This window comes from Temnothorax americanus, unplaced genomic scaffold (genome assembly GCF_048541705.1).
Source record: "Temnothorax americanus isolate GAGA-0224 unplaced genomic scaffold, ASM4854170v1 Scaffold8, whole genome shotgun sequence".
In the NCBI taxonomy this organism is placed as follows: domain Eukaryota; kingdom Metazoa; phylum Arthropoda; class Insecta; order Hymenoptera; family Formicidae; genus Temnothorax; species Temnothorax americanus.
Window position 1 is genome coordinate 3,777,187 of NW_027509802.1, and position 26,481 is coordinate 3,803,667.

Below are 26,481 nucleotides of genomic sequence, written 5' to 3' on the forward strand. Positions count from 1 at the left end.
TGCCATCGTTCCCGCCGTGGTCTCCTCGTTCGCGTAAATATATCGCGATGCTCGCTGTGTGAGCGCAGCTTAGACGTTTAGAACTCAGACTGGTATTGCTTTAGAAACTACAACCACGTCCGTGTCTCGTTCTCCGAGCGAAAACAATGGCCACTCTTTTCTTTAGTTCTTTAAACAAGCTGATATTTAGATGAGATGTTTACAGAGCTTCTTGGTTCCCAACACATATTTCAGTTAGTAAAATTTGATTTAAAGCTCTAGGGAAGTCTGAGAATTAATTTTTAAAAATAAAGTTATTATTATCTTAAAAACTAAAAAAATTTGTAGGAAAAAAAAGAAAGAATTTGTCTGGTAACTCCTTACTTCGGGCAAAACAATGACCGTTCTTTCCCTCAATTCTTTGGCCAGGCCAATAAAGTATTTGCAGCTCTTCTCGTTTCTCAATATTACATTCAGTTATTAAAATTAAAATTAAAATTCAGAAGCAGTCATTCTGAAGAATGAGACTACAGTTACCTTAGAAACTAAAGAACTTTTGAGAGAAGAAAGAAGGAACACGCTGATGTATACAGCATCAAGAAATCTGTAATTATGTAAATCGCACGAGAATATATTAACGGAATGCCGATGCGATATTAGCCCAAGTTGACCGGTCGCAGTTGACTTATGTCCAATCCGCAAATTTACACGGTAAATTTGTTGGCACGCCCTTACCGTCACCGTGAACATTTGACGTGAGAGGATCATCACACAAAAGTGTTATTTGCTCATCACATTCCAATAAGAAGATACGATACCATTCCGTTGACTTAAGCTATAGCGTGATTCTTAATTGACCCTGCTGCTCCGCGTCGCCGTTGCTTATTATCCTTTAGCCTTACGAGGCATGTACTTCGCATGTGCATCGGAAACGAGCTCGGCGCATTGAAACGTTAGAGCTAAATAGAGTATAACAGAGCGTATAAACTTCTGGTAACGGTCGGGCAATGTGTAATCTGTCGTTGCCTCTATTGCCTCTATTGCATCATTGCTTCTCTCTCTCTTCGCTCTTTTCCCTTCCAGCAAATCGCTTCCCACGTACGCGCGACATTCACGCATTCGTGTGGGCGCGCACACGCGCTCTTACGCGCACCGATCTTGTACTTTCTGCCTAGAAATGGTGACTCCGAGGAAGCGAGTGTGATACAAGAGACATTTTTAAACGCACGACATCCGATGCAAAACGGTGACCTTTGCAAATTCACGATCCACAAGTTGCAGCCGCGCCGGTAAACAGCTCGTTCTATTCAATTCTGTATAGGGTATGCGTAACCGGTCCTTGTAGCTATATATTTATTGCAACATCTGTCGGATCATCGTGCTAAGTCACTATACATTAAGTCATTACACGTGTAGTTGCGACATAATTATAAGATAACTCTAACGCACAGCAAATAAATTATACAGTTATTCTAAGAAGATTATAATATCATTTGCATGGAATACGAACGATATATTTTTTATAAACGTATTTTTATCTATAATTAGAAGATCTTATCGTCGTAAGTCTCATGAAATGCTAATCCTTCCGGAATTTCTTCATATAAAATCGGCACAATTAATAAATCGTTCAGGTAATGGTCTTCTCTTCTGGTCGCAAGCTTCTGACGCGCATAGAAAAATATTTTAATTTCTCTTCCTTAAAAAGAAAATAGGAAAGAATCTGTCCTCAAAAGCGGCATCTCTGGTTTCATACATCGTCGCAGGCGACGATCCCGGGTCCTCGCCAGGTGAGCGCGCACGGGAGAGTGACCGTTACGCAGGTAAGGACGCAGGTAGGACGCACAGGTCGGTTCTCCAACCATAGCGCCACCTGAGCCGATTCATCGTCGGTGCCTCTCAAAATGGCCGTTCCTCTCACCTCAGACCTTCCTGGAACGTCGACGGAGGCAGGTGGCGATATTCAGGCCCGATCTGAGCCGCGACGGCCGCCTCGCTTAGTGCCGAGACCTCATTCCAGGTGGCGAACAGCCGAAACCGTGTCACCCAAGACGTCCGTACGCGCTGGAAGGTCGAAAGTGGCTGTCGTGCGTGTAATCGTGCGAGAGTAGTTACTCCGGTTACTCGTGGAGGAGTATCCGAGAGTACGCGGCCTAATCCGCCAAGGCGAATCGGACCGGGATCCCAAGATCCGATCGCGAGACGTTCCGTCGACGAGCGGCGATCGGTATCGCGACGATCGCTGGCGAAACAGGTGGACCCGCTCGACTGGGCTTCTCCTCGCCGTATTCCTCCTCGTCGAGCGAGCGGAGTAAGCGAGCGAGCGCGCGCGCGCGCGCGAGGCTCGCGAAACGGAGCGAGGCGTTCGCCTGGTGATTTCGATGCGCGGTACGGAAATAATCGGTAGACCGAAGGCTGTCCGCGAGTGATACCGCGCGCGCGGTCGTTACGTAGTGCTCGAGGCTCGGTCGTTACCTGCGATTCTTCCACACCTGGCCGGACCGGAGCGGTCGCGCCCAGGGCGAGACACCGAGGACCGGACGGCACTCGGAGAGCACACGGGCAGAAGGAGATATGCCTGGCGGTCACGGAAGTCATCGGGACTGCTCGTGGACGACGCCGAAGCGAGGATTATGAGGACGTACGTATCGCCGCTCGAGGATAAGTCGCGACGATGCGTACGCATTTTCGAAAAGCAGAAGTCGCTCCACTTTTTACCGGAGCGAAATTGCCGCTCCGCGATTCTGTGATTTTCGACAGACGACCGCGCGTAGAAAGAAATTTACATCGCGCACGAGTGTGAGGAGAGAATCACCGGTATTTGTGATTGGCTGAATGATCTGTGATTATAATGGTTGTCTGTCTTCTGGTGATGGTGTATCAATTATTGTGAAACTTTTTCGCGGTGGCGCGCTCGTTGATTCCCTGGTATTTAATCGATTAAGAAAGTCGGGCCTACTTACAGATCTTCGCGGATAATTGGGAAATTTCTCTAGACAATATCCTCCAAGTTTCAGTAATTATTCGATATTCAATAACACCGATGGCTGGTGCGGTTTCACCTGTCGGCACGCGAGAGAGTGCCGTGTGGGACCAAAATTAGGACGCGTGCGTGGAACAAGTCATGATATTTATTCGCGCTACGAGTTTAAAGTACTTTAGATCGGAGTATCGTTATGTCAAATTCTGTTTTATAGCTTTGTGAATAACGAGTTCTCAATGAGAAGCCAAAAGATTAAAATCCAGAGTTTGCAATATTCCATCCGTCGAAAATTAATTGAAAAAGAAATTGAAGAACTTACTCTCTCTCTCTCTCTCTCTCTCTCTCTCTCTCTCTCTCTCTCTCTCTCTCTCTCTCTCTCTCTCTCTCTCTCTCTCTCATTAACGTCGGTCAAGTTTTAAGTAATTTAATTGATTTCACGTTATAAGTCCAGACGAGTTAAAGTTAATACGCACGTATTAATGAAATCAATATTTAACGTCTTATGTCCGTTTCTATTAGTGCAGATTAACTTTGATCTTGATTTCACTTACTTTTTATCTGTTGCTAGTTTTAAAGATAAAAGGTAAGTTAAACCAAGATTAACACTATATATCTTAGAACTGTAGCAACAGATAAAAAGTAAGTGAAACGTTTCGTAAAGTTAATCTAAATTGATAAAAATAAATATTAATTTTAGAAGATGATCAATGTATTTTTTCTATTTAATCCTATACGTTAATTATATATATACATCATTTAGATTTTATAGAACGATCCGACGCCGTTTTCACAAGTCTTTTTTGCGGTAGATTCCATAATGCTACGTATTATAAATACATTCATAGATACGAAATCTTGCATAATATCTGGCACCCTTTTTCCTATTATAAAATTTGACCTTGCTTGAAAAATCGAATCGAAAAAGAATCTACAGGGATTAAGAGCCGGTATCACAGTCTCCGATTAACGTGATTCTCCGATTAAACTCACTCTGCATCTCTTTCTAACTATCCCCCTAGAAAGAGACGAAGAGTGAGTTTAATCGGAGAATCTATAGGGAGAATCACGTTAATCGGAGACTGTGATACCGGCCCTAAATGCTGCAATTTGTTCTCTCATTCGCGCAGCGCGTCCCGTTATCTCGTTGTTTTCGCGAAACAGCGTTCCGCGCGCATACTTATCCGAATCGAGAGTTGCGGCCGCATTCCCCGCGATTTACCTCATAATAAAGTTTCTCGTGTCTCGCAGCAGCGTGCGTGGCACTGGCACGGCGGCGGCGGCGGCGGCGCGAGACCGTCGTGCGTGCGGCTCGCAGCCCGGCGCGCATAAATGCCTAGAAGAAGATGGGCCAGAAATGGGGACACGGGCATTCGAATGGGCATTATCGCGCGATGAACGACGCGAGGAATGTCGTAAATAATTTTTACGTTGCGCCAAAGCTCCGACGCGCGTCTCGCTTTCTTCCTTACTTCTCCGAAAGCCGCTCTCGGTCTCGTCTCGTCTCGTCTCGTCGTCGACTCCGGAGACCTCCCGATCTCAAGGCTTGTCGTAATCAAAACCGGAGGAGAGTTTTATCGGCAACGCGAAGAAGCCTCCACGGATCGCGATTGCGTGGGCACGTGTATATAGGTGCGATTACGCCATCGGGCTTTTTGTAACGAGCGCCGCGATAAATGACGCGTCGCTCTCCGGCCTCGACGGATCGCCGGAAGACCGCATAATTCATAAAGGTGCAACGCGCCATTACGCGATCATCGCATCGACGGCGGTGGCGGCCCGTTCCTCCGCTCCGGAGTTATGCAATTCGCCATAATCGTACCGCCTCGGTCGCATTCCTTCGGAGAGTCGCTGTGTTCTCGGCGTATATACGTAAAGCCGCCGACTGCCGCTGCTCGCAGGGACGGACCCAAACGGAAAGTAAATGGTAGGTCTCAGATCCCCTGAATATAGTCGACGAACGCTTTTATTCTAGAATATTTGTCAATTCTTCCAAGATTGAACATGTTCCCTTCAATATCCATTCACTTAAATGCTCGTTCGGCGCTTCCGCCGAATTTTATATTACTTGTACTGGACGATAAATGGCATTGCAAAATGTGCTTTGACAGTAAAAAACTTATATTCCAAGAAGTCAAAAAGAGAAATAAATGAGCGTTGAAATTTTCATAACATTTCACAGGATTCTAAATTCTAATAGCGGAGACAATAATAATATGCTCTCGCTTAAAAGAATCTAGTGCTTTGTTAATGCGAATTCTTTTTTGGTGCTTGATTACGGGTCTGCTCTCCAAACTGTTACATATGCATAGAATATGTCGCTCTCAGTTCTATTATATCTGTAATATATATATATATATATATATATATATATATATATATATAGATGTTGAATAATGTTAAATAAATAAATAAAATATTAGAGTTTATATATGTATACGCAATAGAAGTTTTATCAGGTTTCATGAGATGAGTATACGAACCGTATCACACAGTATTAAGCAACAAATTGCCTTAAGAATGCAGAAACAGCAATTTGCATTGTTAAAGACCTCTTTCACAGCATTGACGGAGATTTTGCAAGAAATACCGCACGATACGCTGTTTATGCCAAAGTTATGGAAATTGATGTGCAACTGAAAATAAGAAAGATATATTGTATTGGAGTATGGCTATAAGAATGTCACTAAACTGCATTTTTATCTTGTTAAAAAATATTTAAATAAACGATACACTTACTGATATAGTGAGTCATCCTCCGTGCCTGCGGTCGTTCGCGCAAAAGTCGCTCGCGACGGCGAAATTTATGGGAATTTTACGATTTCCGCACTTCGCCGGCGCGCGCCGAGCACGGAGTAAAATGCGCGGCTTAATGAGACGCGTTAAGGATTTCCGTTACGGGAGCGAGCGCCGCTCGGCCGGGCAGAGATACGGGCATTATAATCGGGATATAGCGTTACGAAAATTATCATTCCGATTAAAACGTAGCTGATGCGCGATGACGTGCGTCAAAAATTGCACAGGACCGGAGAGGGGGAGGGGATTGCGACGGGGTCGATTTATCATATTCTATTAGCGGATAACAGCCTAGGACTTACACCTGTGCGCGACGGCCCGTAGGTATATATCGGCGGGTAACTCGACGCAAGACGCTATCGGGCACAGTTGCGTCATAATCAATATTACGTATTATTAGTTCCATCGCCGGGGCAGTTATCCGACGAAGACTAGCTGGATTATATACAGCGCGGTGGTAGCGGGCTAATAAACATTAGCCCGGCGTCGATGAAATTCGAGCAACATAATTCGAGCTGTACGTACGTACGGTAACGATCGCATCGAGTATCTGACAAAATGAGAATTCGATACGCGAAAACGATGAGATGCGAGAGTAAATTGCGAAGGACGAATCCGCCGACAGTTCCAAGTGTATATACGGGGTCGTTCTTATGCCAACGGAATGTATGTTTAAATTATAGATTTTGACAAATCCACGTACGCCTTATACGTACATATATTTCACTCAACCCTCCAGTGGTCGCATAGCGTGTATTTATTTCCCAGGCTTCTTTTTTCCTAATAAGTATTCTGAACTCATTTCAACTGATTATTATAAAAAAAAAACATAAAAATTAAATTTTCCACCTGTTAATATACTTTAAGATATATGCAACAATGAATAATATTAAACAGAAAACAAAAATATTAATCGGTTTAATATTAATATTTATAACATAAATAAGGTGGGGTGTAATTTACATCCCACGCATTTTTTTTTTAATTTTCACCTACTGGAGAGTTAATGGCGCTTCACTAACAATAGCAGAGAAAGGAACGTTCTCCCGTCGATTGTCGCGTGTTTAAACGTAAAAAAAAAAAAAATAAGCCTAGCGCGTAAAACCGTAAATAAATTTTTTACGACGGCTCCTCTGGTGCACTTCTGGATTTTGTCGAGAGTCAACGAACTATCCCGCAGCGGCGAGAGCAGGTCGTACACACCGTGGCCTCATTTACAAAGAATTAGCTCATACTCTCGCGATGCCGAGGGCCGCGATACGCACGGCGACGTACGTACAAAATGCTTTCTCCCGATATGGCGTCGTGCCCCTCGCGCTCGCTCCTCGAAAAGAGGAACTCTCCCGATAAGTTTCATCGGTACGTCATCACCGGGACCGCGATCGGCCTCTACCGCACGCATCGGATTCAATCGCGTGGCGAAGACTTCGTTAGAAGTTACAGCCGCGAAAAAAAAAAAAAAAAAAAAAAAAAAAAAAATGGGGGCGACGACCTCCGTCAATTGGCTGTGAAAAACCTGATTCGTTGTTCCGTGAGAGAGAAGGAGAACCGGAGATTAGGCACGTGTCGCGTTATATGAATGCGTTGCTAATAACGTGTCGCAAGCGCGTCTATTGTCCCGGCCTGCAGCCGTCTGTACGCAGAATTTGCCACGAGTGCTCTGTGAGCGTTTCCGCGAAGTCAGTCGACTGTGAGTTTCTAGTCGATTAAATCCTTATTTTCGATCCTTAAGATAGAAATTTCAATTTCATTTCACTGTATCGTAATGATTCTGCATTCCACAGAGCGCGTAATTCGATTTATTTATCTTGGCTCTATCTTATATACGATATGTCAATTTATCCACTTCCCGTTATATAAAAAGGAAGAACGTCTGTGTAAAAAATTTATATATGGAATCAAGAGTAACCTTGTCTTACCGTTGGCTATCTAAATGTTTATTCAAAACTCTACTCAGCGACGAGGGAAAAGTCGAGAAATAATTTAGCCTATAAAATATCAGTTCTAAATGATGCTTATTTGGTTGCTGGTAGTTGCGATGGTGGCGGTATACTATAAGAATTTAGAAAGCATTGCGGTGTCAGACAGATGCAAGAAGTAGTGCGTTCAGCCAATTTAGGTAGCTATACACTGTGCTTTTCCACCAGCTCGGTGTTTCGCGAAGGATTAACAACTGCGAACCTGTTTCGAGGTAAATAAATTGGAAAAAAAATCAATTTATGTGTGGAACGATAACGAATTATTTTTCGAGGCAGAGTACGTTGACTCTCCGTGCGCGAGATTTCAGCATATAGCTCTTATTTATCGTTTATGGCTTTACATTTTTGCCCGCTTAAGCGCATTTAATAATATATAATTATCAGGCTCTGAAATATGAGAAAGCAACAGCTGAGATGATGCATTAACAGATCTGTACAGTCGTATATTAATATAGAAACGCGTGATATAGAAATTCGATTAAGTGCTCGTGGAGCCGAACGATACGTGGGAAAATCTCGCGTCGACGTTACCGTAGGCATATCGCTGTCATTAAAGGTGTTGCAATTGCCTCTTTAGTCGCCCACTTCGGTGAGGTATTGGCAAAATAATTCGTTGCAAAATTTCGCAGGAAAGTGTCGGCGGTGCAGGGGCTCGCCCCGTGTACCTTCATTCTCCAGATCCTAGGACGGATATTTTCTTTCAAAACCTCCCTCTCCGTAAAGCGTACCAAAGAGACGTGCTCGGCAACGCATCCGATGCGAAGGATACGCCGATAGAATTAGAAATTCCACGATAAATCCCAGCTGAACGCTGAACGCGATAACGGTGCGCAATTCGGGCTCGCCGGCAAGAAAACTCGCTACATATTGTCGAATTGGAGCGTAAAACGAGCTACGTTCGCGTGTTACGAACGCTGAGAAGACCACCACGCCGGCGTAATTAACAGTTGCAAACTATTTATTGCGTATAATTCCTTCACGTGCGTTTGATTCCCACCTTCGGCATCTCGCGCGCGGCGCATTCATACCCGGTGTGCGAAAAGAGATTATTAAACGCATACCAGCGGCTTGGCTTAAGTAATTTCTAAGCCATACAAAAGTATCAACTAGCAGGCTCAAAGTATAGACGGTATAAGAAATATATAGAATTAAATGCATCCTTCTAAATTTGCTGTTCCGTTATCTCCATCAAGATTAATTAAACACAAATTCTCCCGTTTTAATTACACCTGTTTGATAGCAATAATTTTGTTTTGTATACATATATATTTTCTTTATATATATATATATATCAGTGATATATATAACAAATTCACTTAGCGCACAACTAGGAATTAAATTTCATTCGCACATAAACTTTCATGATTAGGAACGGGGAATAGATCGGTTTACGACACTTTCTTCGAAAGAAAAATCAAAGAGAAATTAGAAATGTACGGTTATGGTATACGTGAGTCATGCGCCAATCTCTAAACAGCCCGTAATGCCCAGTTATTTGTTTCGCCGGCGTCGCCTTGTATTTATCTCGGCGCGGTGAGAGGTAATTTCTCTATTCCCTGATCGAGGCCTTTAATTTTCAAGGTCCCACGTATTGAGAGCGAAACACTGCGCCGTACGAGAAGACTGCAGCGAGCGGTGATCAGGACGAGGAGCCCGGATACTTCGGCAAGGCGGTCCGTCGAGGCGCGGGTATCATGTATCGGCCGAACTTCTACGAGAGCACGTGTCTGAGATGCGCTCAGACCGTCTATCAGGTCGACAGGGTGGGTCCCTTGAAGGACTTCACGTTTTTCCACGCGGGTTGCTTCAAGTGCGCGATCTGCGGTACCAAGCTCACCCTGAAGACCTACTACAACAATCAGCACACGATCAACGACAAGGAGGTGTACTGCAGCAGTCACGTGCCCAAGCCCGGACCCGGGACTTTAGATGGGTCCAGCGTGGGCATCAGGAGCGCCCTTAACGTGCCTAGAAGCGGCTACGTTAACGAGCAGATCAGAGCGGGAGGCGCGTCGCCGCGCGGCGTCTATCCACCTTGGTGAGTAACTGTGTTTCTTTTTCTATTAATTTCTTTAATAATCTGTATTTTCAATTTGTAATGCACTTGACCTGGTAATCCATCTTTAACGTGAATCCCACACCGTTATACAGTATAGCAACCGACATTAAAAATTCATTAATGCGATATATCGCGATCTCTTCAAACTTCTGTCGTACGCGTAACATCGCGTACCTCAAGCTCGTTAGCTCGTTTCCTCAATCCGATCTCGAATAATTAGAAATTTATCATACCATAGACTGTCTTATCTTCATTTTTACATGTTGTATAAAATTATGATTGTGAAATACGATATCTTTCTTTATATATATCTGATTCAATGAAAGAAGAAGTCAATAAATAAATGATGGAAGAGAGGAGATGATGTGCTTAATTATTTAATTCAAATTAAATAATATCGTCAATATAATAATAGCTATAGCTCAAACTGAAGTACATGCGTATTTTTCTTCAGCAGTCACCGTTATCTGAGGTGTAAAGTAATAACTGTACGTGTATAAGAACTATTCTCTCTCCTCGTGAGAATATCAGAAGTAATTTCGGCATTATCCTCTACGATAACAAAACTCTCACAAAGAGTAATCGCTTTTTAAATGTCCCTTTGTGTACGTATCTGTTTTCTTTTAGCAAGTAATATACTCGCAGTCATTCAAGTTTGTAGAACGCTGCATAGATTTAAATACGTAACGCTCTCAGCCGAGCTCACTTGAATCGTAAATAGGCGCGAAGCTAGGCTCTTCACCTCAATTTCCTATATTAAAGAACAATGCGATACACTTCACAACACGTGCCATCGTTTCTCGCGCGTCACTGTGTATTCTAATTTCGACGATTAGCGAAGGTAATCTCGCAAGGAAAGTGTCGGGCCACCGCTGTCAATTTAACGTTCCAGCGATCTTTTATCTTTTCTCGCTAAGCTTCTTTGCGCAGAAAACACAAGTGTATACGCGGCACAAAACACAATTTTAATGGCGTTTCGACGTTAGAGACGCACTAAAAGCACGCTCGGTAAAATTTATGGCTAATTTCTCCACTTTCCCTTTGTTGTCGATTGAGATCGAACGCTGCTGGAAATAATAGCTCGACGTCTCGAAATCGAGTTTCGCGGAAAACACGTACGGGTGTAACTAACACGCTTCGTTTAAATTTCTTCATGGCCTTAGTAATCCTTCGCTTCAATCTGCATGCAATTCAATATGTGGAAAATTATATTTTGCGAAAAATTATACAACCATCTTATCTTATTATCTTATACAAAATTATCGGCTAGAGATGTTTAGACTTGGTATAGCGTATTTAAATCCTCCTTGGAAGTTAGTGTTAAATTTGGCATTATAGTTATATTTTTGAAATTATTTATGCACTTACACTTTTCGAAAATCGCGTTATTTTTTGCCACGAGAATTCACGAGAATTTTGCCAGTAGAATAATTGCCTGATGCAAGCACAATTTCGCGAAAATTATTAGTCATATATAGATATACATTCTTTGACTCTGTGTCATTTCACGGTCTTTTGTTCTGCTCAGTCGTTTCACTCCACCGTTATGCAATAAGACTACTTTGGCCTTAATCCGACGAAGTCTGGAATGATGTCTGAGTAGCCGACAGTTTTGTGTACAAATGCTGCACTTGGTCTTTAACCTGAATGCTAATGAGCTCTTGTGCTTCTTTCTACAGAGGCCGTATCAAGTGATCGCGCGCAGTGATTACATAAATTTTATTAGATTCTACAAAGTCGCTTACTTTATACAAGGACATTCTCACTAACGAAATTAAGCGGGAATCAGAATCGAGAGCAAAAAGGGAAAATCAATAATCTTCATAAACGCGGTACGAAATGGAACTGCTTAGTTTGGTACCTTGCTATCACGAGAAACTCTCTCTCTCCCCTCTCTCTCTCCCTCTCGAAGGACTAAGTTCTACATGTTTGTAAAGCCAGCAGAGTCAATACGAAGCTAGTATGTCAATATAGGATCCCTTGCGTTCTTGTAATGAGAAAAATACCTTCAAAACAGGAAAGAAATCCAATCTTCTCTCTCTACACCGTGTCTATCACCTGCGAGACAAGCTCTGACGTGAATATAATTCTCAACAAATTACACTTGCGCAGCTTGCGCTATCAGGAAAACTAATCTGATCTCAGTATGTCAGCATTCTATTAAGAAATCGCGATCGCGAGGTTTGATTAAGTATAATATCGCGCTATATCGCAAGAAGCGCGCGCTGCATCATATCGCCTCGCATAATCGCCATATCCGCACGTTATTATTGCAATCGGGTTTCCTGCTAGAACCACGTGTTTAACGCGCATACATATTCGCGTTAAAGGCTGTCGCGGTCGCAATATCGCCGAAACCACTCGGAGTTATTGGTATTTCAAACGCTCGTTCGCCTGTCGCCCGTTTTAACATCTCTCCATGCGACACCGCGCGCATGCACGCGTGCGTTTTGCGTGGCTTTTTATGGCCACTATGCCTCGCAAAAGTCGTACGCTCGCGCCTACATGCATGCGTTACGCGAAGAGTGAAGAGTTTCTCGCCGACGTGGCTTTCCTTCTCGGCTTCTCGTTATTTAACTGTCAAATCCTTTATTATATTAACATATTTTCCATACGTTCTAATTATGTCTAATTTTATCGTAACAATTACTTAATTACCCGAGAGATTCTTGAAAAATATATTTGCTAGAAAATGCAGTCGTAATTCGCGATTATTTTTCTTCCTCTGATATCGAGACACTCGTGTAATAAGCCGGCAAATGCGGCAAAATATAGTTTTTATTATTTTTTTGGTAATTATTATACATTATTTTTCATTCTTTAAAAAAGCTCCTTAGAGATTCTCTTCGAGGCTCTTTTGGTAGCCGATTACTGGACCCGACCGTTTGGCGAATCCGATACTGTTTCTCGTACCCACCTTTCGCGAGCCTCATCCCGTGGCTTGATAATCACGATGAGAGAGAGGACGAGTAAAAGGCAGGTCGAGTGGAAAGGAGAAAATGAGAGGAGAGAGAAAGAGAGAGAGGAGCGTGGGCTCCGCTCGCGCGAGTGAATGAACCCGGCAGAAACGAGCGAGAGAGGTGTAATACATTCATTTAAGCGATACACTAAATTCTCGCAAGCGGCGGCGCGCAGACTGTCGCGCCTGCGGTGAGATTTTTATTTATTGCAATTCTCTCACGTGGAGTTTAAACCGCGACGCTAATTGCGACGCGACTCGCGCGTCGCAATAATTGCGTCTATTACGCGTATTATATAGCAGTTATACGGAATTATGGGTCAAGCCTGCGCGCGCGACGGGGAGGGCTTGACGTGGCGATTGTTGCGGATATGTGGGTTAACGTAATCCATCGACCCGGATTCTTTGCCAACGTCGTCGTGTAACGAGCGACGTTCGCGATATCAAGGACACCGCGTGTTACCTCCGAGTGTTCGCTTTTATTCCGTTATCGTCGATACTAATGTCGCTCGCGGCCAATTTTTACGATCTACACGACACGTACGTGCATTTTTTACACAAAATTCTTACTTTAACCAATATTCAAGAACAGAAAGTTTATCTTCGGGAGAATTTCTGAAGTTTTGTGAATTAACTCTTGCGAGAGAACTGATACGACTTGCATGAAAATTGCTATCTGGAGGTTTTCCACCGGCTAATTTGGAATACAGAAAGTCCTTTGCTTTAAAAGCTAGACTAACAGATAATGAGTCGGCTCATATTAAAAAACTAACAAGTATTTGTATCACATTTTTTGTGATCTTTTAAATGATCTTTTTTTTTTAATTCGAGAATTATAATTTGAGAGCGATTCTATGAGTTCACAATTTTCTGGAACTTTAAGAAAACCTTTCCCAGACAGTTTTGTTTCCCAGCGAAAAAGTTAGCCCTAATACTCTTCTAACAAGTGACACTTTTGTTCACTTCAGCTTAATCTCTCAAATAATAACCAACATTTTTTTTACTATCGTTTTACATGTTATTTTTACATACACGGCATAGTAATAAGGATAATTTATTCGAGATCGGGACACGACGAGGGGGTCGCTCTGTGTGTGTGGGACTAATCTCATTATTTCCGGCAATGTGGAAGAGTTAACGCGTTATCGCTTCTCGATCCCCGCAGCGGGAACCTCACCGAGCGGTCCTGTGCCCGGTGAACCCTCGCAATCCCCTGAAGACCCGTGTGCACGCTTCTGTTGCAGTTACGATAATGTAGACTCGCCTAATTATGCCAGGCACCTGAACGGGCACGGCTCGCCGCCGGCGGCTAACTCGTCCCAGCGCGATGGCATCCACGGCAGCGGCGGCACCGGCACCGGCACCGGCGGCGCCTCCTCGCCGTACAATCACAATTATTCGGGGGACGGCAGCTATCAGTACGGCAGGTTTGACGCGAGCGCCCTGCACATCGCCCATGCGCTCAAGCAGACCGAGCTACAGAAGGGCTACAGCAAGGCCCGCGAGAAACCCATCGATTATTATCTGGTGAGTCACTGAGCCGGTCGCTCGGCCGCGGTTGATGTAATCGGCCTCTCGTCATGGTCGTCGCCGTATAAGGACGAGAGTGTTACTATTCCGACACGCGCGTGGCACGCCGCGAGCCACGCTAACGCGATTGCGTCTAACAGGCTGTTGCGAACACGCAATTTCCTGGAGAACCGGAAAACCGTTCTCCGTCTCCACGGGGATCGCGATCCCAGCCTCTTTGGAGACGGGGAGACACGGCGATATCGCGCGGAGATTATTGCGTCTCGAGCGGGTACAATCGCAGTCGCGTTCTCGCTCCGCGCGGCGCGAAGCACCAGCGGCGGCGGCGGCGGCGGCGGCGGCGGCGGCGGCGGCGGCGGCGGCGGCGGCGGCGGCGGGGACTGCGAAAATAATCGTTAATTAATAACGCGAATTAGCAATGATAATTTCAGAGTGCGTAAGGAAGCGAACAATGGCGATGTGGTAATTGACTTTTTGCGCGCATATGCCGCCCGCTGGTGTTATTAGCTCCTTCCTGAAATGGGGGCAAAGCGGAAGGGGGAGATGCATTGTGTGCATGAGCGAAAATACGCACAATAGGCTGCCAGCCACTTCCGTACTTAATAATAAAATCCAGATCAATGGCATGCGGATGCAGCTCTTCTTCTCATTTTTTTTTGCAAGATCTGCGTTTAACGCCAAAGTCGCCAGCGAGAGTTTCTTCTCTCTCGGCTAATTTGCACAAATAATAATTAAACTGCGGTTTAACTTATCGTTATTACGTACTTTTCTTCTAGGTTCTATTTTTAAAGGGTGCTTTGACTGATATTTACAAAATGATCTAATCATTTGAAATAGAGTTAAACGATATGTTACATGCGTATACCGCACGATATAAAAATATTAAATATAAAAATATTCAAATAAACAACTGATAAATTTACTATTTCTAACAATAAACACGAAACATTTTCGGTCAAATAAATACAAAATATTGTATACATCGCCTTGTGGTCGATTAAATAAGAGACAATCGCGCGCGGAGACGTCTCACAAGGCACGTACATACGACTGAACTCGAATTTCAACGTTTTCCCGATTTTCGTGCCCGGCGAAACCGCGAGACCTCCGAGACCGGCGGATTTCCGAATTTCCGATCGCGGGAACCGCGATCCGGCACACGTACGTATACCTACCGCGTCGCCGCGTGACTCCCATACGCGAATAATCGTCCGCGCTTGGCGCGGTGCAGGAATGCGGCGAACCGGCGCGGCGTCGTCGTCGCGAGAGAACGGACTTCACATGAAAATGAGATTACCGCTTTTCCCATCCGCGCGCCCGCGCCGGCCGGAGTAATAAGGCCGAGCCGCTAGTCGCTCCACTATCGGCCGCGTTTTCTCCCAAAGCGCTTTCGCGCGTTCAGATCGCCGTCGCCGTCGCGTCGTGCCCGATCGACCGACCGATCCTTATTTATATAGTTAAACACCCAGCCGGCCTATGTATGGCATTTACGCGAACGAAAGCGGCGTGGGCATCGAGCCACGGCGCGATCCCCCTCGGTCCTTTCCCTTCGTCCTACGAAGAAAATCTACTACGGCGAGACAACAATAATACGCGCGGTAGCGAATTGCTGCGGGGGTTTATTAAGTCGCGAGACAATCATGATTTTTATTCCGCGGCGGAATAATCAACGGGCGTGATTTATCCGGTATTTGTTCTGGTATATCGTCGTATCGCGGGGGCCCTCCTACGCTCGCAGGCTATCGACGACAAAGTCGAATGAACTCTGCCCACACGCCGCCGTTGATCAGATAATTCTTTCGAATCGGACACGTGACGCGGAATGAGTCTCCTTCTCGCGCCGGCATTATGCGGCATTATGTGTTTAATTGGCGAAACAGCCCCGGGAATCTCAGAAACGACGGGGACGCGTAACAGATCGCTGCGCGTGACTGTGATCGAACGACCGCAATTACTCCGATATGTCAGCTTCCATTCCGAGTCGAGCAAATAAGAACCGTACGACCGAAACTGGTATAGGGATCCGGAATGAGCGAAGAAATCATATCACGCAGATATGCGTTTGTTTCTCAATTTAAAGTAGAAACTCACTTTACAACTTTTCAAAAGAATCGCGCGGGAACCTCGGAGAGATTCAAGACTCCTTGATGATAATGTAAAGCTCAATTATTAAAATATTCAATATAAGAAATTAAAAAAGTCACCGTAACGAGATGAAGATTAAAAATTTGGGTGATTAAGTAATTATTAAGTAATTATCTGGTCGATCAAAGCACGATGCACCGAAGCGCACGACCTCGCAAAGACTTTCCGGGACGAATTAACTCCCTCGCTTGTCGCGCGCGCGTTTTCCTCCGGGGTGCGAGAACAATGCTGATGCGAGTCGGTGCCGCCGCGCACGTCGTTGTCGTTCATGATTATTCAAATCGTTATCACGGAAGAACGCGTATACGCCGTCGTCTTATTTCCCTCGTGCGCGAAACCGCCGCGCCGTGCCGACCTCGGGTCGGGACGTATATACCGCGCCGCGTGCACGCGAAGGAAAGGCTTTACGTCTACAACAACAAGGCGAACGAGGAGGGCGGACGGCGGGGAACCCGGGGGGCGGGAAGCAGAATTATTTCCGCTTGCGGTACTTCTGCACTTGATGGCTAATTAGAGAATCGTTACCGGGCCGCGTAAAGAGCTGGCGGGTTGATAGCGGCGCGTGTGTGCCCCGGCCGCCGTCTCTCTCACGCGCCTTCGCGCGTAAAACGCTTAGGGAAAATTAATCCATTAAGGGCCGTTGTCCCATTTCCGGGAATGCGCTCTGAACGACAGACAGATCTCGCAAACGTATATCAAAATATCTCCGTGTAACTGCGGAAAACTCGGCTCCGCGCTTCGCCGCGCGGTTAAAAACTTGTAAAATTATATTACGATGAGCGCGCGTGGTACTTGTACTTCCAGCTGTTTGTAGCATAACGTGGCTTTCGGTGGAAAGCCTAAAACACGATTAAAGAAAAAAACAGCCTTGAATTACGTCAGGACTGTGTGTGTACTCCCGGAGTTTTGCTGGTCATTCTGAAAGACGTCGCGAGCAGGTTTTCCCACGATAAACATTATATACGTCTTGTACACTTTGTTCCCTCATCCGTTTTGCGCACTATTAGTGAATTTTCCGCGCAGGCATTGAAGATTTGTTGCGAGTAAAGTTACGTGTATATTAAAATGACGTTTAACGAGAAAACAATGTTATATTTACTAAATATGCAAAATTTTTCTTTTTCTGTCATTAAGTCCAGTCACGTTTATTCAAATCGGACACGTATGCATTACTATGACATAACTACGACATGGACCTCACTAAAAGTCTTTATCTTGGTGTATATTAGAAAAAAAAAATTATATAATGTGTTCTCTGCTTCAAAACAAAGTTGTTGAAACAGACTTCATAAAGCATGCCAATTTTCTTGAAGATGGCTTTTAATTATTTATATGTGATAAACCGTTATCTCCCTCTCTTTCTTACTGTCTCAAATTAAATGGAAAAAATTGCATTGAAGAAATCTCGTCGCGCGACTTCAAAAGAACATGTTTGTCTCCCGCAGCGGTAACATTTCCCCTATACTCATATTTTCATTGAATTAATATTTCCGGTTGCGACTACAAGCGCGAGCGGAAAGAGTCGCCGGACAGGGGGGGGGTGGCGCAACTCCATTTTTGAAAAAAATACACTGGAAGAGGATTAGTTCACCTTTGTCGACCAGCAGCGGGTTGTCGCTTCCCCCGAGGAAACTCTCTTAGAAGCGAATGAAAGCAGAAACGCGACGTGAAAGTAAATTATACAAAAAGTGGAGTACCTACCTCTAAGGCCATAGAGCTGCGGGCGTTTTAAGAAATAGAAACGTTTCATTGCGTCCGACCGTATATCCGCGAGCTTCGTCTTCTTACGACTGCAGACTGGCGGAATGCTTCCTGAAATGTAACGACATTTTAATCCTTAATTATAGTAACATGCCGATCGCATGCGTTAACTTTTCGAAATTACGTGTGCCGAATCCGGAGTTTACGAGATATGTTTTACTTTATGTATAGCTTTTACATAATATATAAACGTAACTTAAATTTTACGTAATACTTTATATAACATTTTAGTAATAAGAAATTATAAGGACAGATTACATATTTATCGGACATCGATACGTATTCTTTTTCTACATCGCTGCACAATGCAATTATAAAATTACTATGTACAGCTACATGCTATTGCAGTAATATTTTTAATAACAGGTTGGCCAATAAGTCCGTGCGGTTTTCTACTTATAAATGTTCATCGAGAAAAAACCGCACGGACTTATTGGCCAACCCAATATTTTCATACTTGCGATACTTTTCAAAAGAAGCATTCTCGTTGTTAATTAGTTCGACATTAAGCACAATTGCGAATAATTAAGTACTTTAATAATCTTTATCTTTGCTGCATTAGGATCGCGATGAACAGACGCGTCTCGAGATGAAGCACCGGAAAGAAGAAGATGATTTATATCGGAAGTTTGCGCATCATCGCGAGGAAGAGGACCGGCGAATCCGCGAGGAATTCCGAGTATGTAATGACTGAGGCGGATTTTAACAAAAATGATACGAATTATTTGCGTTCTGCACATTAATTTTTTACACACCGTTAATTACAAATAATACACGTTAATTATAAATAATGAAATTTCAACATATTACGCATGATTTGAAAAGGACGAGTGGGAGAAGGAGCTGGAGCAATTGTCGGCGAGATGGGAACGGGAAAAAGGCGGAAGAGTTCGAACCCAACAATTTCAGCAGGAGAAGGAAGACTTGGAGAAGAACATGACTCTACGCAGGGACAAGAAGAAGGAAAGTCTCACGCGCAAAATGCTGGAGCACGAACGGTATTTATTATGTAATTAACGCGATATCCACATTTCGCTTTTAGATCGGGAAGGTACACACTTATACATCACGGATCACGAATTTATTTCGTTAAATAAAATATCGAGCGTAGAGCGTAATAGAAGTATCTGATTTTCTCGAAAGTAAACATTTGATAACGGATTTAATTACAAATGTAATTTAAAATAACACACGTAATTAAAATTGGAAAAAGCAATGCTATATATATATAAATAAAATAACATAAATAAATTATCCAACTTGATATTTAACATGTCGACATTTTTATACACTTTATCATAAAATAATTTGTGTAATTTGTACGTTGTTTATATTTATTATATGACGTATTAACGGGACAATCTCGAATGGGATTACGAATATCGATTCCGTGCATTTTTTCGCTACGGTATAGAACACACATGGAAGAGTTACGTGCAACACGTTACGAGCCCGCGGTAGCTTCGGCTTTATGCTTTTTTCCGTTTTCTTTTCTTTTTTTCTTTCGGACGATAAACAAGCTCGCGTGCGTTGGCGGTTCGCGAACCGGGAAGCCGGATTTGCGCGTTCAACGCAAAAGCTCCTCGTTACTCCTGATCAATTTATAGGGCGGCAACCGCCGCGCTGGTGGAGAAACAGAGCTCGGAGATGCTGGAGCTGATCAATGAGGCGAGAAGCGAGTACATGCTACAGGAGAGTTTGTACCTTGACGAAGGAGACGGTTATATCCAGGAAGCGCCGCCCCCGCCTTATCCATCGCGCGCGCCACCCCCGCAGCCGCCAGCCCTCGCCAAGTACCATATCTATAACGATCCCCTGGAGTTCGCCGACATGGATCAGATAGCTATTTCGGTAAGATCTCACCGCGGAATTCTTTCAGCGCCGGCTTCCTCTCGCGAGTCATCCACCTTGTCGCCGAGACGACATTTTGCGGTGTACGGTCTATCGCAAGTATTCTGAGGGCGTTTATCGTTTTTTGCATTATAATGCTTTATTTAGTTTATCATGCATTATTATGTTTTATTTAGTTTATCATGCGTTTTATTTAAATGAGCTTAAAAAAATTCGAGGAATTTTTTTCTTCTTTCAAAATTTATCCAACATCAATATTTCTACTTTCTTTCTTATTATCCAATTTCTGGAGATGCTGTTCACGTTGGATTATATATGCGTATAAGAGATTAAATCAGGCAATATTAGTATTATTAACGCCACTTTTACAAGATATGTACTGATAAGTGATATTGTTCTTATAGGTAGCCCAAGAAGATCAAAAAACGTTCACCGACTTGGTGCGACAGTTGGTGAGCAGATGCGGATCGGATATTGAAAAGGCGAGAACAATATTCCGATGGATCACCGTGAAGAATCTGAACACTATGCAGTTTGATGAAAACTTACGGGGTGACACTCCCATGGGTCTACTGAGGGGCATCAAACACGGCACGGAAAGTTACCACGTTCTATTCAAACGATTGTGCAGGTAACCGCACGCTAACGATATTATAAAAAATAGACGAACGTATTTATAAAAAGAATTTCTATAAGTATACATGACAGGACGGAGATAGATGAAAGCTTTACTTTGGTAAAGTTAACTTTGGTAAAAATATCAACAATTTACACGCGCAATTATTTATATCGCATTCAATATATAAGTAAATCGTTCAGTGGAATAATATAACTCATTAAAATTTGGAAAAAATAAAAAAGCTTGTGATTTAATTTTTTGACAATAATATATAGATTCAATAAAAAGAATAGAAAGTTGGATTCTAAAGTAAAAATTCTAAAATATATCATATATTTATATTATAACATAATGAAAAATATATGAAAGCTAGTAAATAAACTTTTTAATTTTAGTATATTATATGAGTCCGTGCAACTAGCGTAGAAATACGTGCACATTAAAGCGCCTATAACAAAGTCTATAAGGAGATTAAGGATTTAATTATCGAAATGCTCGATATTTATCTCATATATATTTCACTTCGCGAAAACTGATGGTACCTAAATCGCTAAATAACATTGAATGCAGTTATGCGGGCTTGCACTGCGTGGTCATCAAGGGTTACAGCAAGTCGGCGGGCTACCAGCCGGGCGTTTGCTTCGAAGACAACCGATTCCGGAACAGCTGGAACGCCGTGTACGTGGCAGGTGCGTGGCGGTTTGTCCAGTGTAATTGGGGGGCACGACACCTCGTCAATGCCAAAGAGGTTCCCCGTCCCGGTCAACCGAAAGCTAAGAACGACAGCCTCAGGTACGACACGGCAAAGTCCGTGGGTTATCGTGATTGTAGCGTTTGCGTGTGCAAATAAAACGATCGATGAGATCACGAGGACGTTTCACTTAGGTACGAATACGACGATCATTACTTCCTGACGGACCCCCGGGAATTCATATACGAATTCTTCCCTCTTCAAGAGGATTGGCAGTTGCTTAAACAGCCGATTTCACTTAAGGACTTTGAGGAATTGCCTTTCGTACGGTCTCTATTCTTCAGGTAAGGCAACATTCCTGTTTTCTTTCTTTTTTTTTCCATAATACACACGAGAAATAAGAGAGAAAACCGGATCTGTACACACATTAGTTGCTACAATTTATGTTTCTCTCTTTACGTAATGGAATTCATTATTCAATGTCACGCTATATATATGTATATATATTCTTTTTATTAATTTCACATTATATATTTTTGGCAAAAATATTAGCAGCTTCAAACATACCACATCTTAACAAATGAATTCCGCCTATTGAAGCGTGTTTAAAGACCGTTAGGACGCGTAATTAAACCGACGATCTCGCAAACGTGGCGAGAGATCGGTCTGTTAACAATGACCGTAAGTTGCACGGGGAAAATACCGTTCGGATAAATTCTGCGTGCACAGGTACGGCCTTTACTTTCCGGATACGAATACGAATGCCGTTATGTATACGGATTCCACCGGTGCTGCGACCGTGAGGATAGCGATGCCGGCGCATATGCAATCATCCCTTATCTTTCATTACAATCTCAAGTTTTACGACAACGACGGCGATGGCTACGACGGTGTGTCGCTCAAGCGTTTTGTCATGCAGGTATAAACTGATAGTCTGCGTCTTCCATATTCGCGCGATGATTTATCTCAAGCGACTTGAATCGCGTCACTTTGATTTTAAAATATCACGAAAGTTATGTAAAACAATTTATATAACTCTAAATCTGTATAAAATATGATATTAACGATTCGTTAATGGCCTATTTTGAAACTTGAGGATTTAATTTAAAAAATCAAATAACAAAAACAAAGAGAAAAAGATTAACTTTAATTTTAATTTATATAAATCTCAAAACATTTATATATATATATATATATATAATAGTTGAAAAATTATAATATATTCTGACGTTATTATTAATTTTTGTCATATCTCTTATTCTACACTATTTTTGTACTTTGTTCATGTATAACATTGTTAAGTTGCACGCTTAGTAAAAGACGCGTTCTTATTTCGTCGTTTAAATTTATAACAAGATAAGAAAATAATACACCAAGGTCGATACTCACGTAAATTGTTCAAATCCAAAATTTGTTTAGTCGGTTGTAGGGAACATAGTTGCATTCCGAGTTCACGCCCCGTGTTCCGGAGCCTTTCTCTTGGACATATTCGCCAATGCGGTAACGCCGAAGGAATATTTGACCGGCGAACCGATGAAGTTCAAGAGCGTCTGCAAATTCAAAATCGCCTGTGAAGAACTGCAGACGGTGATGGTACCATTGCCGGATTGCGCCAGTGGCGAATGGGGCCCCACCAAAGCTACCAGACTATTTGGTCTCATACCCATCACTCATCAAGTAAGTCAATTAGTTAAATCGGTCTGCTTATACAATTCGGAGCAAAAACAAAAACGATATCAACGCAAACTATACAAAGCGATTTAGAAATACATATAGACTTATTTTTTTTTTATAAATTCAAGTTAATGATTGAATCTCAAATTTTTTTATTTGTTGAATTAGGGTCACTAAAAAGAAAACGATGTAAACGCACATTTTCAACAGTAAAAAGATTAATATTAATTTTAGAGCGTTATATAAAATACTTTGATTTTTCTCTGTTTAGCATGGCATTACACAATTTTTTACACCTTTCGCGTTAAACAAAAGTTTTACAATGCTTTGGTGCACAATAAGTTCCACACAAAAATAAATTTCCCTCCCGCTTTTTTCTCCCACGTGAGGCATTAAGGTGAAAAAAAAAGAAAATCCAAGAAGAATCGCCAGAGAGACGAGAAATCTTTCGATTTTATCGCGCTTGCCAGGCGGGCGTTTTACAATCGCGCGATCTATTGATTTTAGGAAGCCCTAGTGTTCGCCGGCCGCGAGCTGGAGATTCAATTCCGCATGTCGAGGCCGTTGACGGACTTCATGGCGACCCTGCACAAGAACGGCATCGAGGAGAAGCGCCTGTCCAAGTACGTGACGCATTCCATCGCCGACGACGACGTGGTCACTTTCTCCATAAGTTTCCCCGAGGAGGGCCAGTACGGTCTGGACGTCTACACCAGGGAATCGACCGCCTCGCCCGTCGCTCAGCACGACGTCACCGGCGAGAAGCATCTGCTCACGCACTGCTGCAAGTATCTCATCAACTCCAGCAAACGGAATTGAGAGTGTAAAATCGCGGGTCGCGCTCTTGAAACATAGTCTCGGCTTTGTTCGTAAATTTCCACTTTATAGTTACGGACGACGATTGATAGCGACGATTGGGATTCCAGTGCTCGTTAGGACGAACGATAACAAATGCGCTTCTTTCACAGTGCTTTCGGAAAATTATAAAAATATGGAATAAGGAAATATTTTGCAGGAATAATGAATGTACTGTCGCGACAAAACGACTGTTTTATGATTTGAAAATCTCGCTCGTCTATATCGAGCTCATCCTATCCTTAGGAGGCAGAGAGTTTATAACGTAATCGTCCTGGATCGGCCATTAATGATGAATTAACGACGCTTTTATCGTGAATAATATCGAGAAAGAGAAGAGAAAAGAGGCCGGTCGAGTGATGACGGTGACGAAGAGGCAATGGTGAAAGCAATGACGTTTTACGTCATTCTTCAAGAACTATTTTTTATGCAATCCCGCGCTACCTCGAGTCTAACAGTAGGCTTACGACTTGGAGATAATTATTAATGTAAAACTAACTGTGTGGAAGTTTAATTTGACGCGGGAGAGGCATTTTTCGAAGGGCTTTTCAACAGCAAAAGATACCTTCGTATATACAAGCGGACGGGTTTAACGCCGCGCGATTTCCTGAACACCCGGTATATCTGGAACGCGCTTACGGTCGTGCTTTCTTGTATCATCTACCGAGTTAGTACTTCCGTATAATAATAATCCTCTTCCCCTCCCCGCGATCATGCTTCTCTTACGCAACGTATCAAATAAATTATTGCGATCTGCGATTCCGTCGTAACAATCTCATCTCGAAGCTTTACTTTCACCGACAGATTTATATATTTATCGCTAATACCACATTATTTTCAGTACTAGTTATTATACACGGCCTCGATCGCGGATCCATATTAAGCGTGTGACGCGCATAGACCGAATAAAGCAAATATAATATATTTTATGTACGAAAGATGCTTCTGTATATATAATGTACGTATAAGATAATTACGACTTGAAAATATCGTTATCCACAAAGCACACTGACTCGTATCTGAAGAAGTACTCACCCAATTTAGCCCACTCTTCTTTCTTCAAGTATGTTGTTTTCTCATACGAATTGTATTATCTATTATATTCGTGCGTGTGTCCTCTTTTGAAATTGGTACATTTTCAAGTCGCAATTTTCGAAATGCACAGGTGCTATATACTTTATATTATCCTTTATAATTATTCGCACAATCGAGTAGCAGTCATACAATTATTTAGTGGTAGGATAGTATTATATTTGCACCATCGACTATGCGAGCAAAAACGTCGTTTATAACAAATAAAAAGAAGAACAGTTATATATTTGTTAATCGTGCAATATTAATCTGTCTTGTTGTCAATTAAAATTTTAACCACGAATAAAACTCCCACATTGTAGCCTAATGTAATAGATGTAATTCGAACTTACGCGAAGTCTATTTTGTTATCCATTAACATCCATATATAAGTATGTAAATTAATTTTTTATATATATACTTGTAGTTATTTTCAATAAAATTTGATATTCTTGTATAAAGATTTAATAAATTGATTTCCACAAAATAACTTCGATTTATTTTAACATCGATTCTCGCAAATTCGGCCTCCATTATAAACGTTTTTTTAACAACATAATCTTTTTTTAAGAAGCATATTTATAAAGGTATATTTAAGAATGTCTCCGAAAGTCTTTTTAACACAACTTTACATTAACAATTTCGAGAGAAAGAAATCACAATTGTGTCAAAAATATTCTTATTATTGTGTCCGTCAAGTTTGCATTGCAAAAAAAATAACTTGAAAATATGTAACACCGAAATGATAGCATTTAAATGTTACGAAACGACAGATTTTACTCAGTTTCTACGGTCAATGTGCATTCTATTAATAGATTCTGTTATATTTCTGCTGACATTCAAAATTTGCAGCAGACACTTTCCAAATCTGTTCTTTACAGATTTGGCTTTCCGGGAATGTAAGACAAATGTAATTTAAGATAAAGAGGAATTTTTAGATAGAAGGATTTAGTAATAGATTTTATACATCTGTACTTTTCTTAAATCTGCTCATTTTAATTAGTTTCTTTTAAGCGCTTTTTCTATAACACATTTAATTTTCTGTAACAAAATAGCTGTGACAAATGTGTTCAAACAATCAAATCTATTGAGAAAATTTGCAAAGTACGTTCAGTTAGATGATAATAACTGTACTTAACAGATGTATATATTCGCGCACGCACATTATTTGAGGTCATGTGTAATAACACCAGCAATTGTTAGATGGCCCGCGAACAACGTATGTTCTCTCGTTATTAAAATACATTTAAATTATAATATAAGCACACATGTAATAATATAAGATTTGTATAGTATAGATATAATAAAACACATAAATTATTGTGTTAATTATATTATAATACTATACCTCACTATATATATATACTAATAATAAATTATCTATTATGGAGATAGTATGGATCTCTCTATTAGAGATCTATATCTGATTTCCACCGTAGAGATAGACGTCGCAGGGAGCAATGAAGATTGCATGGATATTAAATGTTCCATGTGAGCACATTCACGTAGAGTACCTATATATAAATAATTAA

At 42.2% G+C, this 26,481-nt stretch overlaps 2 protein-coding genes across 8 annotated transcripts in view; one reads left to right on the forward strand and one right to left on the reverse strand.

Moving 5' to 3' along the window:
- Lubel (Linear Ubiquitin E3 ligase) overlaps nucleotides 1–22,876 on the reverse strand; it is a 45,822-nt gene extending 22,946 nt beyond the window's left edge. For all 6 annotated transcript variants that reach the window (XM_077423926.1, XM_077423924.1, XM_077423923.1 and 3 more), the window contains exons 1-2: nucleotides 22,739–22,876; nucleotides 18,129–18,239 (exon numbers count right to left, since the gene is read on the reverse strand). In XM_077423926.1, coding sequence (XP_077280052.1) covers nucleotides 18,129–18,140 — 12 coding nt within the window. In that variant the 5' untranslated portion in view covers nucleotides 18,141–18,239; nucleotides 22,739–22,876. The remainder of the gene's footprint in view (nucleotides 1–18,128; nucleotides 18,240–22,738) is intronic.
- Hil (peptidase hillarin) lies at nucleotides 1,757–26,231 on the forward strand. Of its 2 annotated transcripts, none has more exons than XM_077423927.1 (12): nucleotides 1,757–2,620; nucleotides 9,316–9,772; nucleotides 13,997–14,279; nucleotides 18,751–18,867; nucleotides 19,014–19,186; nucleotides 19,796–20,039; nucleotides 20,444–20,670; nucleotides 21,229–21,450; nucleotides 21,544–21,693; nucleotides 22,079–22,268; nucleotides 22,769–23,026; nucleotides 23,531–26,231. In XM_077423927.1, exons 2-12 carry the CDS (start codon nucleotides 9,429–9,431, stop codon nucleotides 23,840–23,842), a joined length of 2,520 nt encoding a protein of 839 aa, XP_077280053.1. In that variant the 5' UTR covers nucleotides 1,757–2,620; nucleotides 9,316–9,428; the 3' UTR covers nucleotides 23,843–26,231. The 2 variants fall into 2 exon arrangements, with proteins under 2 accessions (XP_077280053.1, XP_077280054.1); XM_077423928.1 differs by having other exon boundaries at nucleotides 14,030–14,279.
- Nucleotides 26,232–26,481: the final 250 nt, after the last annotated feature.

Bases quoted from the DNA above. Each gene is read 5' to 3' on its own strand.
- Hil (XM_077423927.1), top strand. From the start codon at position 9,429: ATGTATCGGCCGAACTTCTACGAGAGCACGTGTCTGAGATGCGCTCAG. The intron at 9,773-13,996 runs GTGAGTAACTGT...CTTCTGTTGCAG, and splicing joins CGCGGCGTCTATCCACCTTG to TTACGATAATGTAGACTCGC. The intron at 14,280-18,750 runs GTGAGTCACTGA...TTGCTGCATTAG, and splicing joins AACCCATCGATTATTATCTG to GATCGCGATGAACAGACGCG.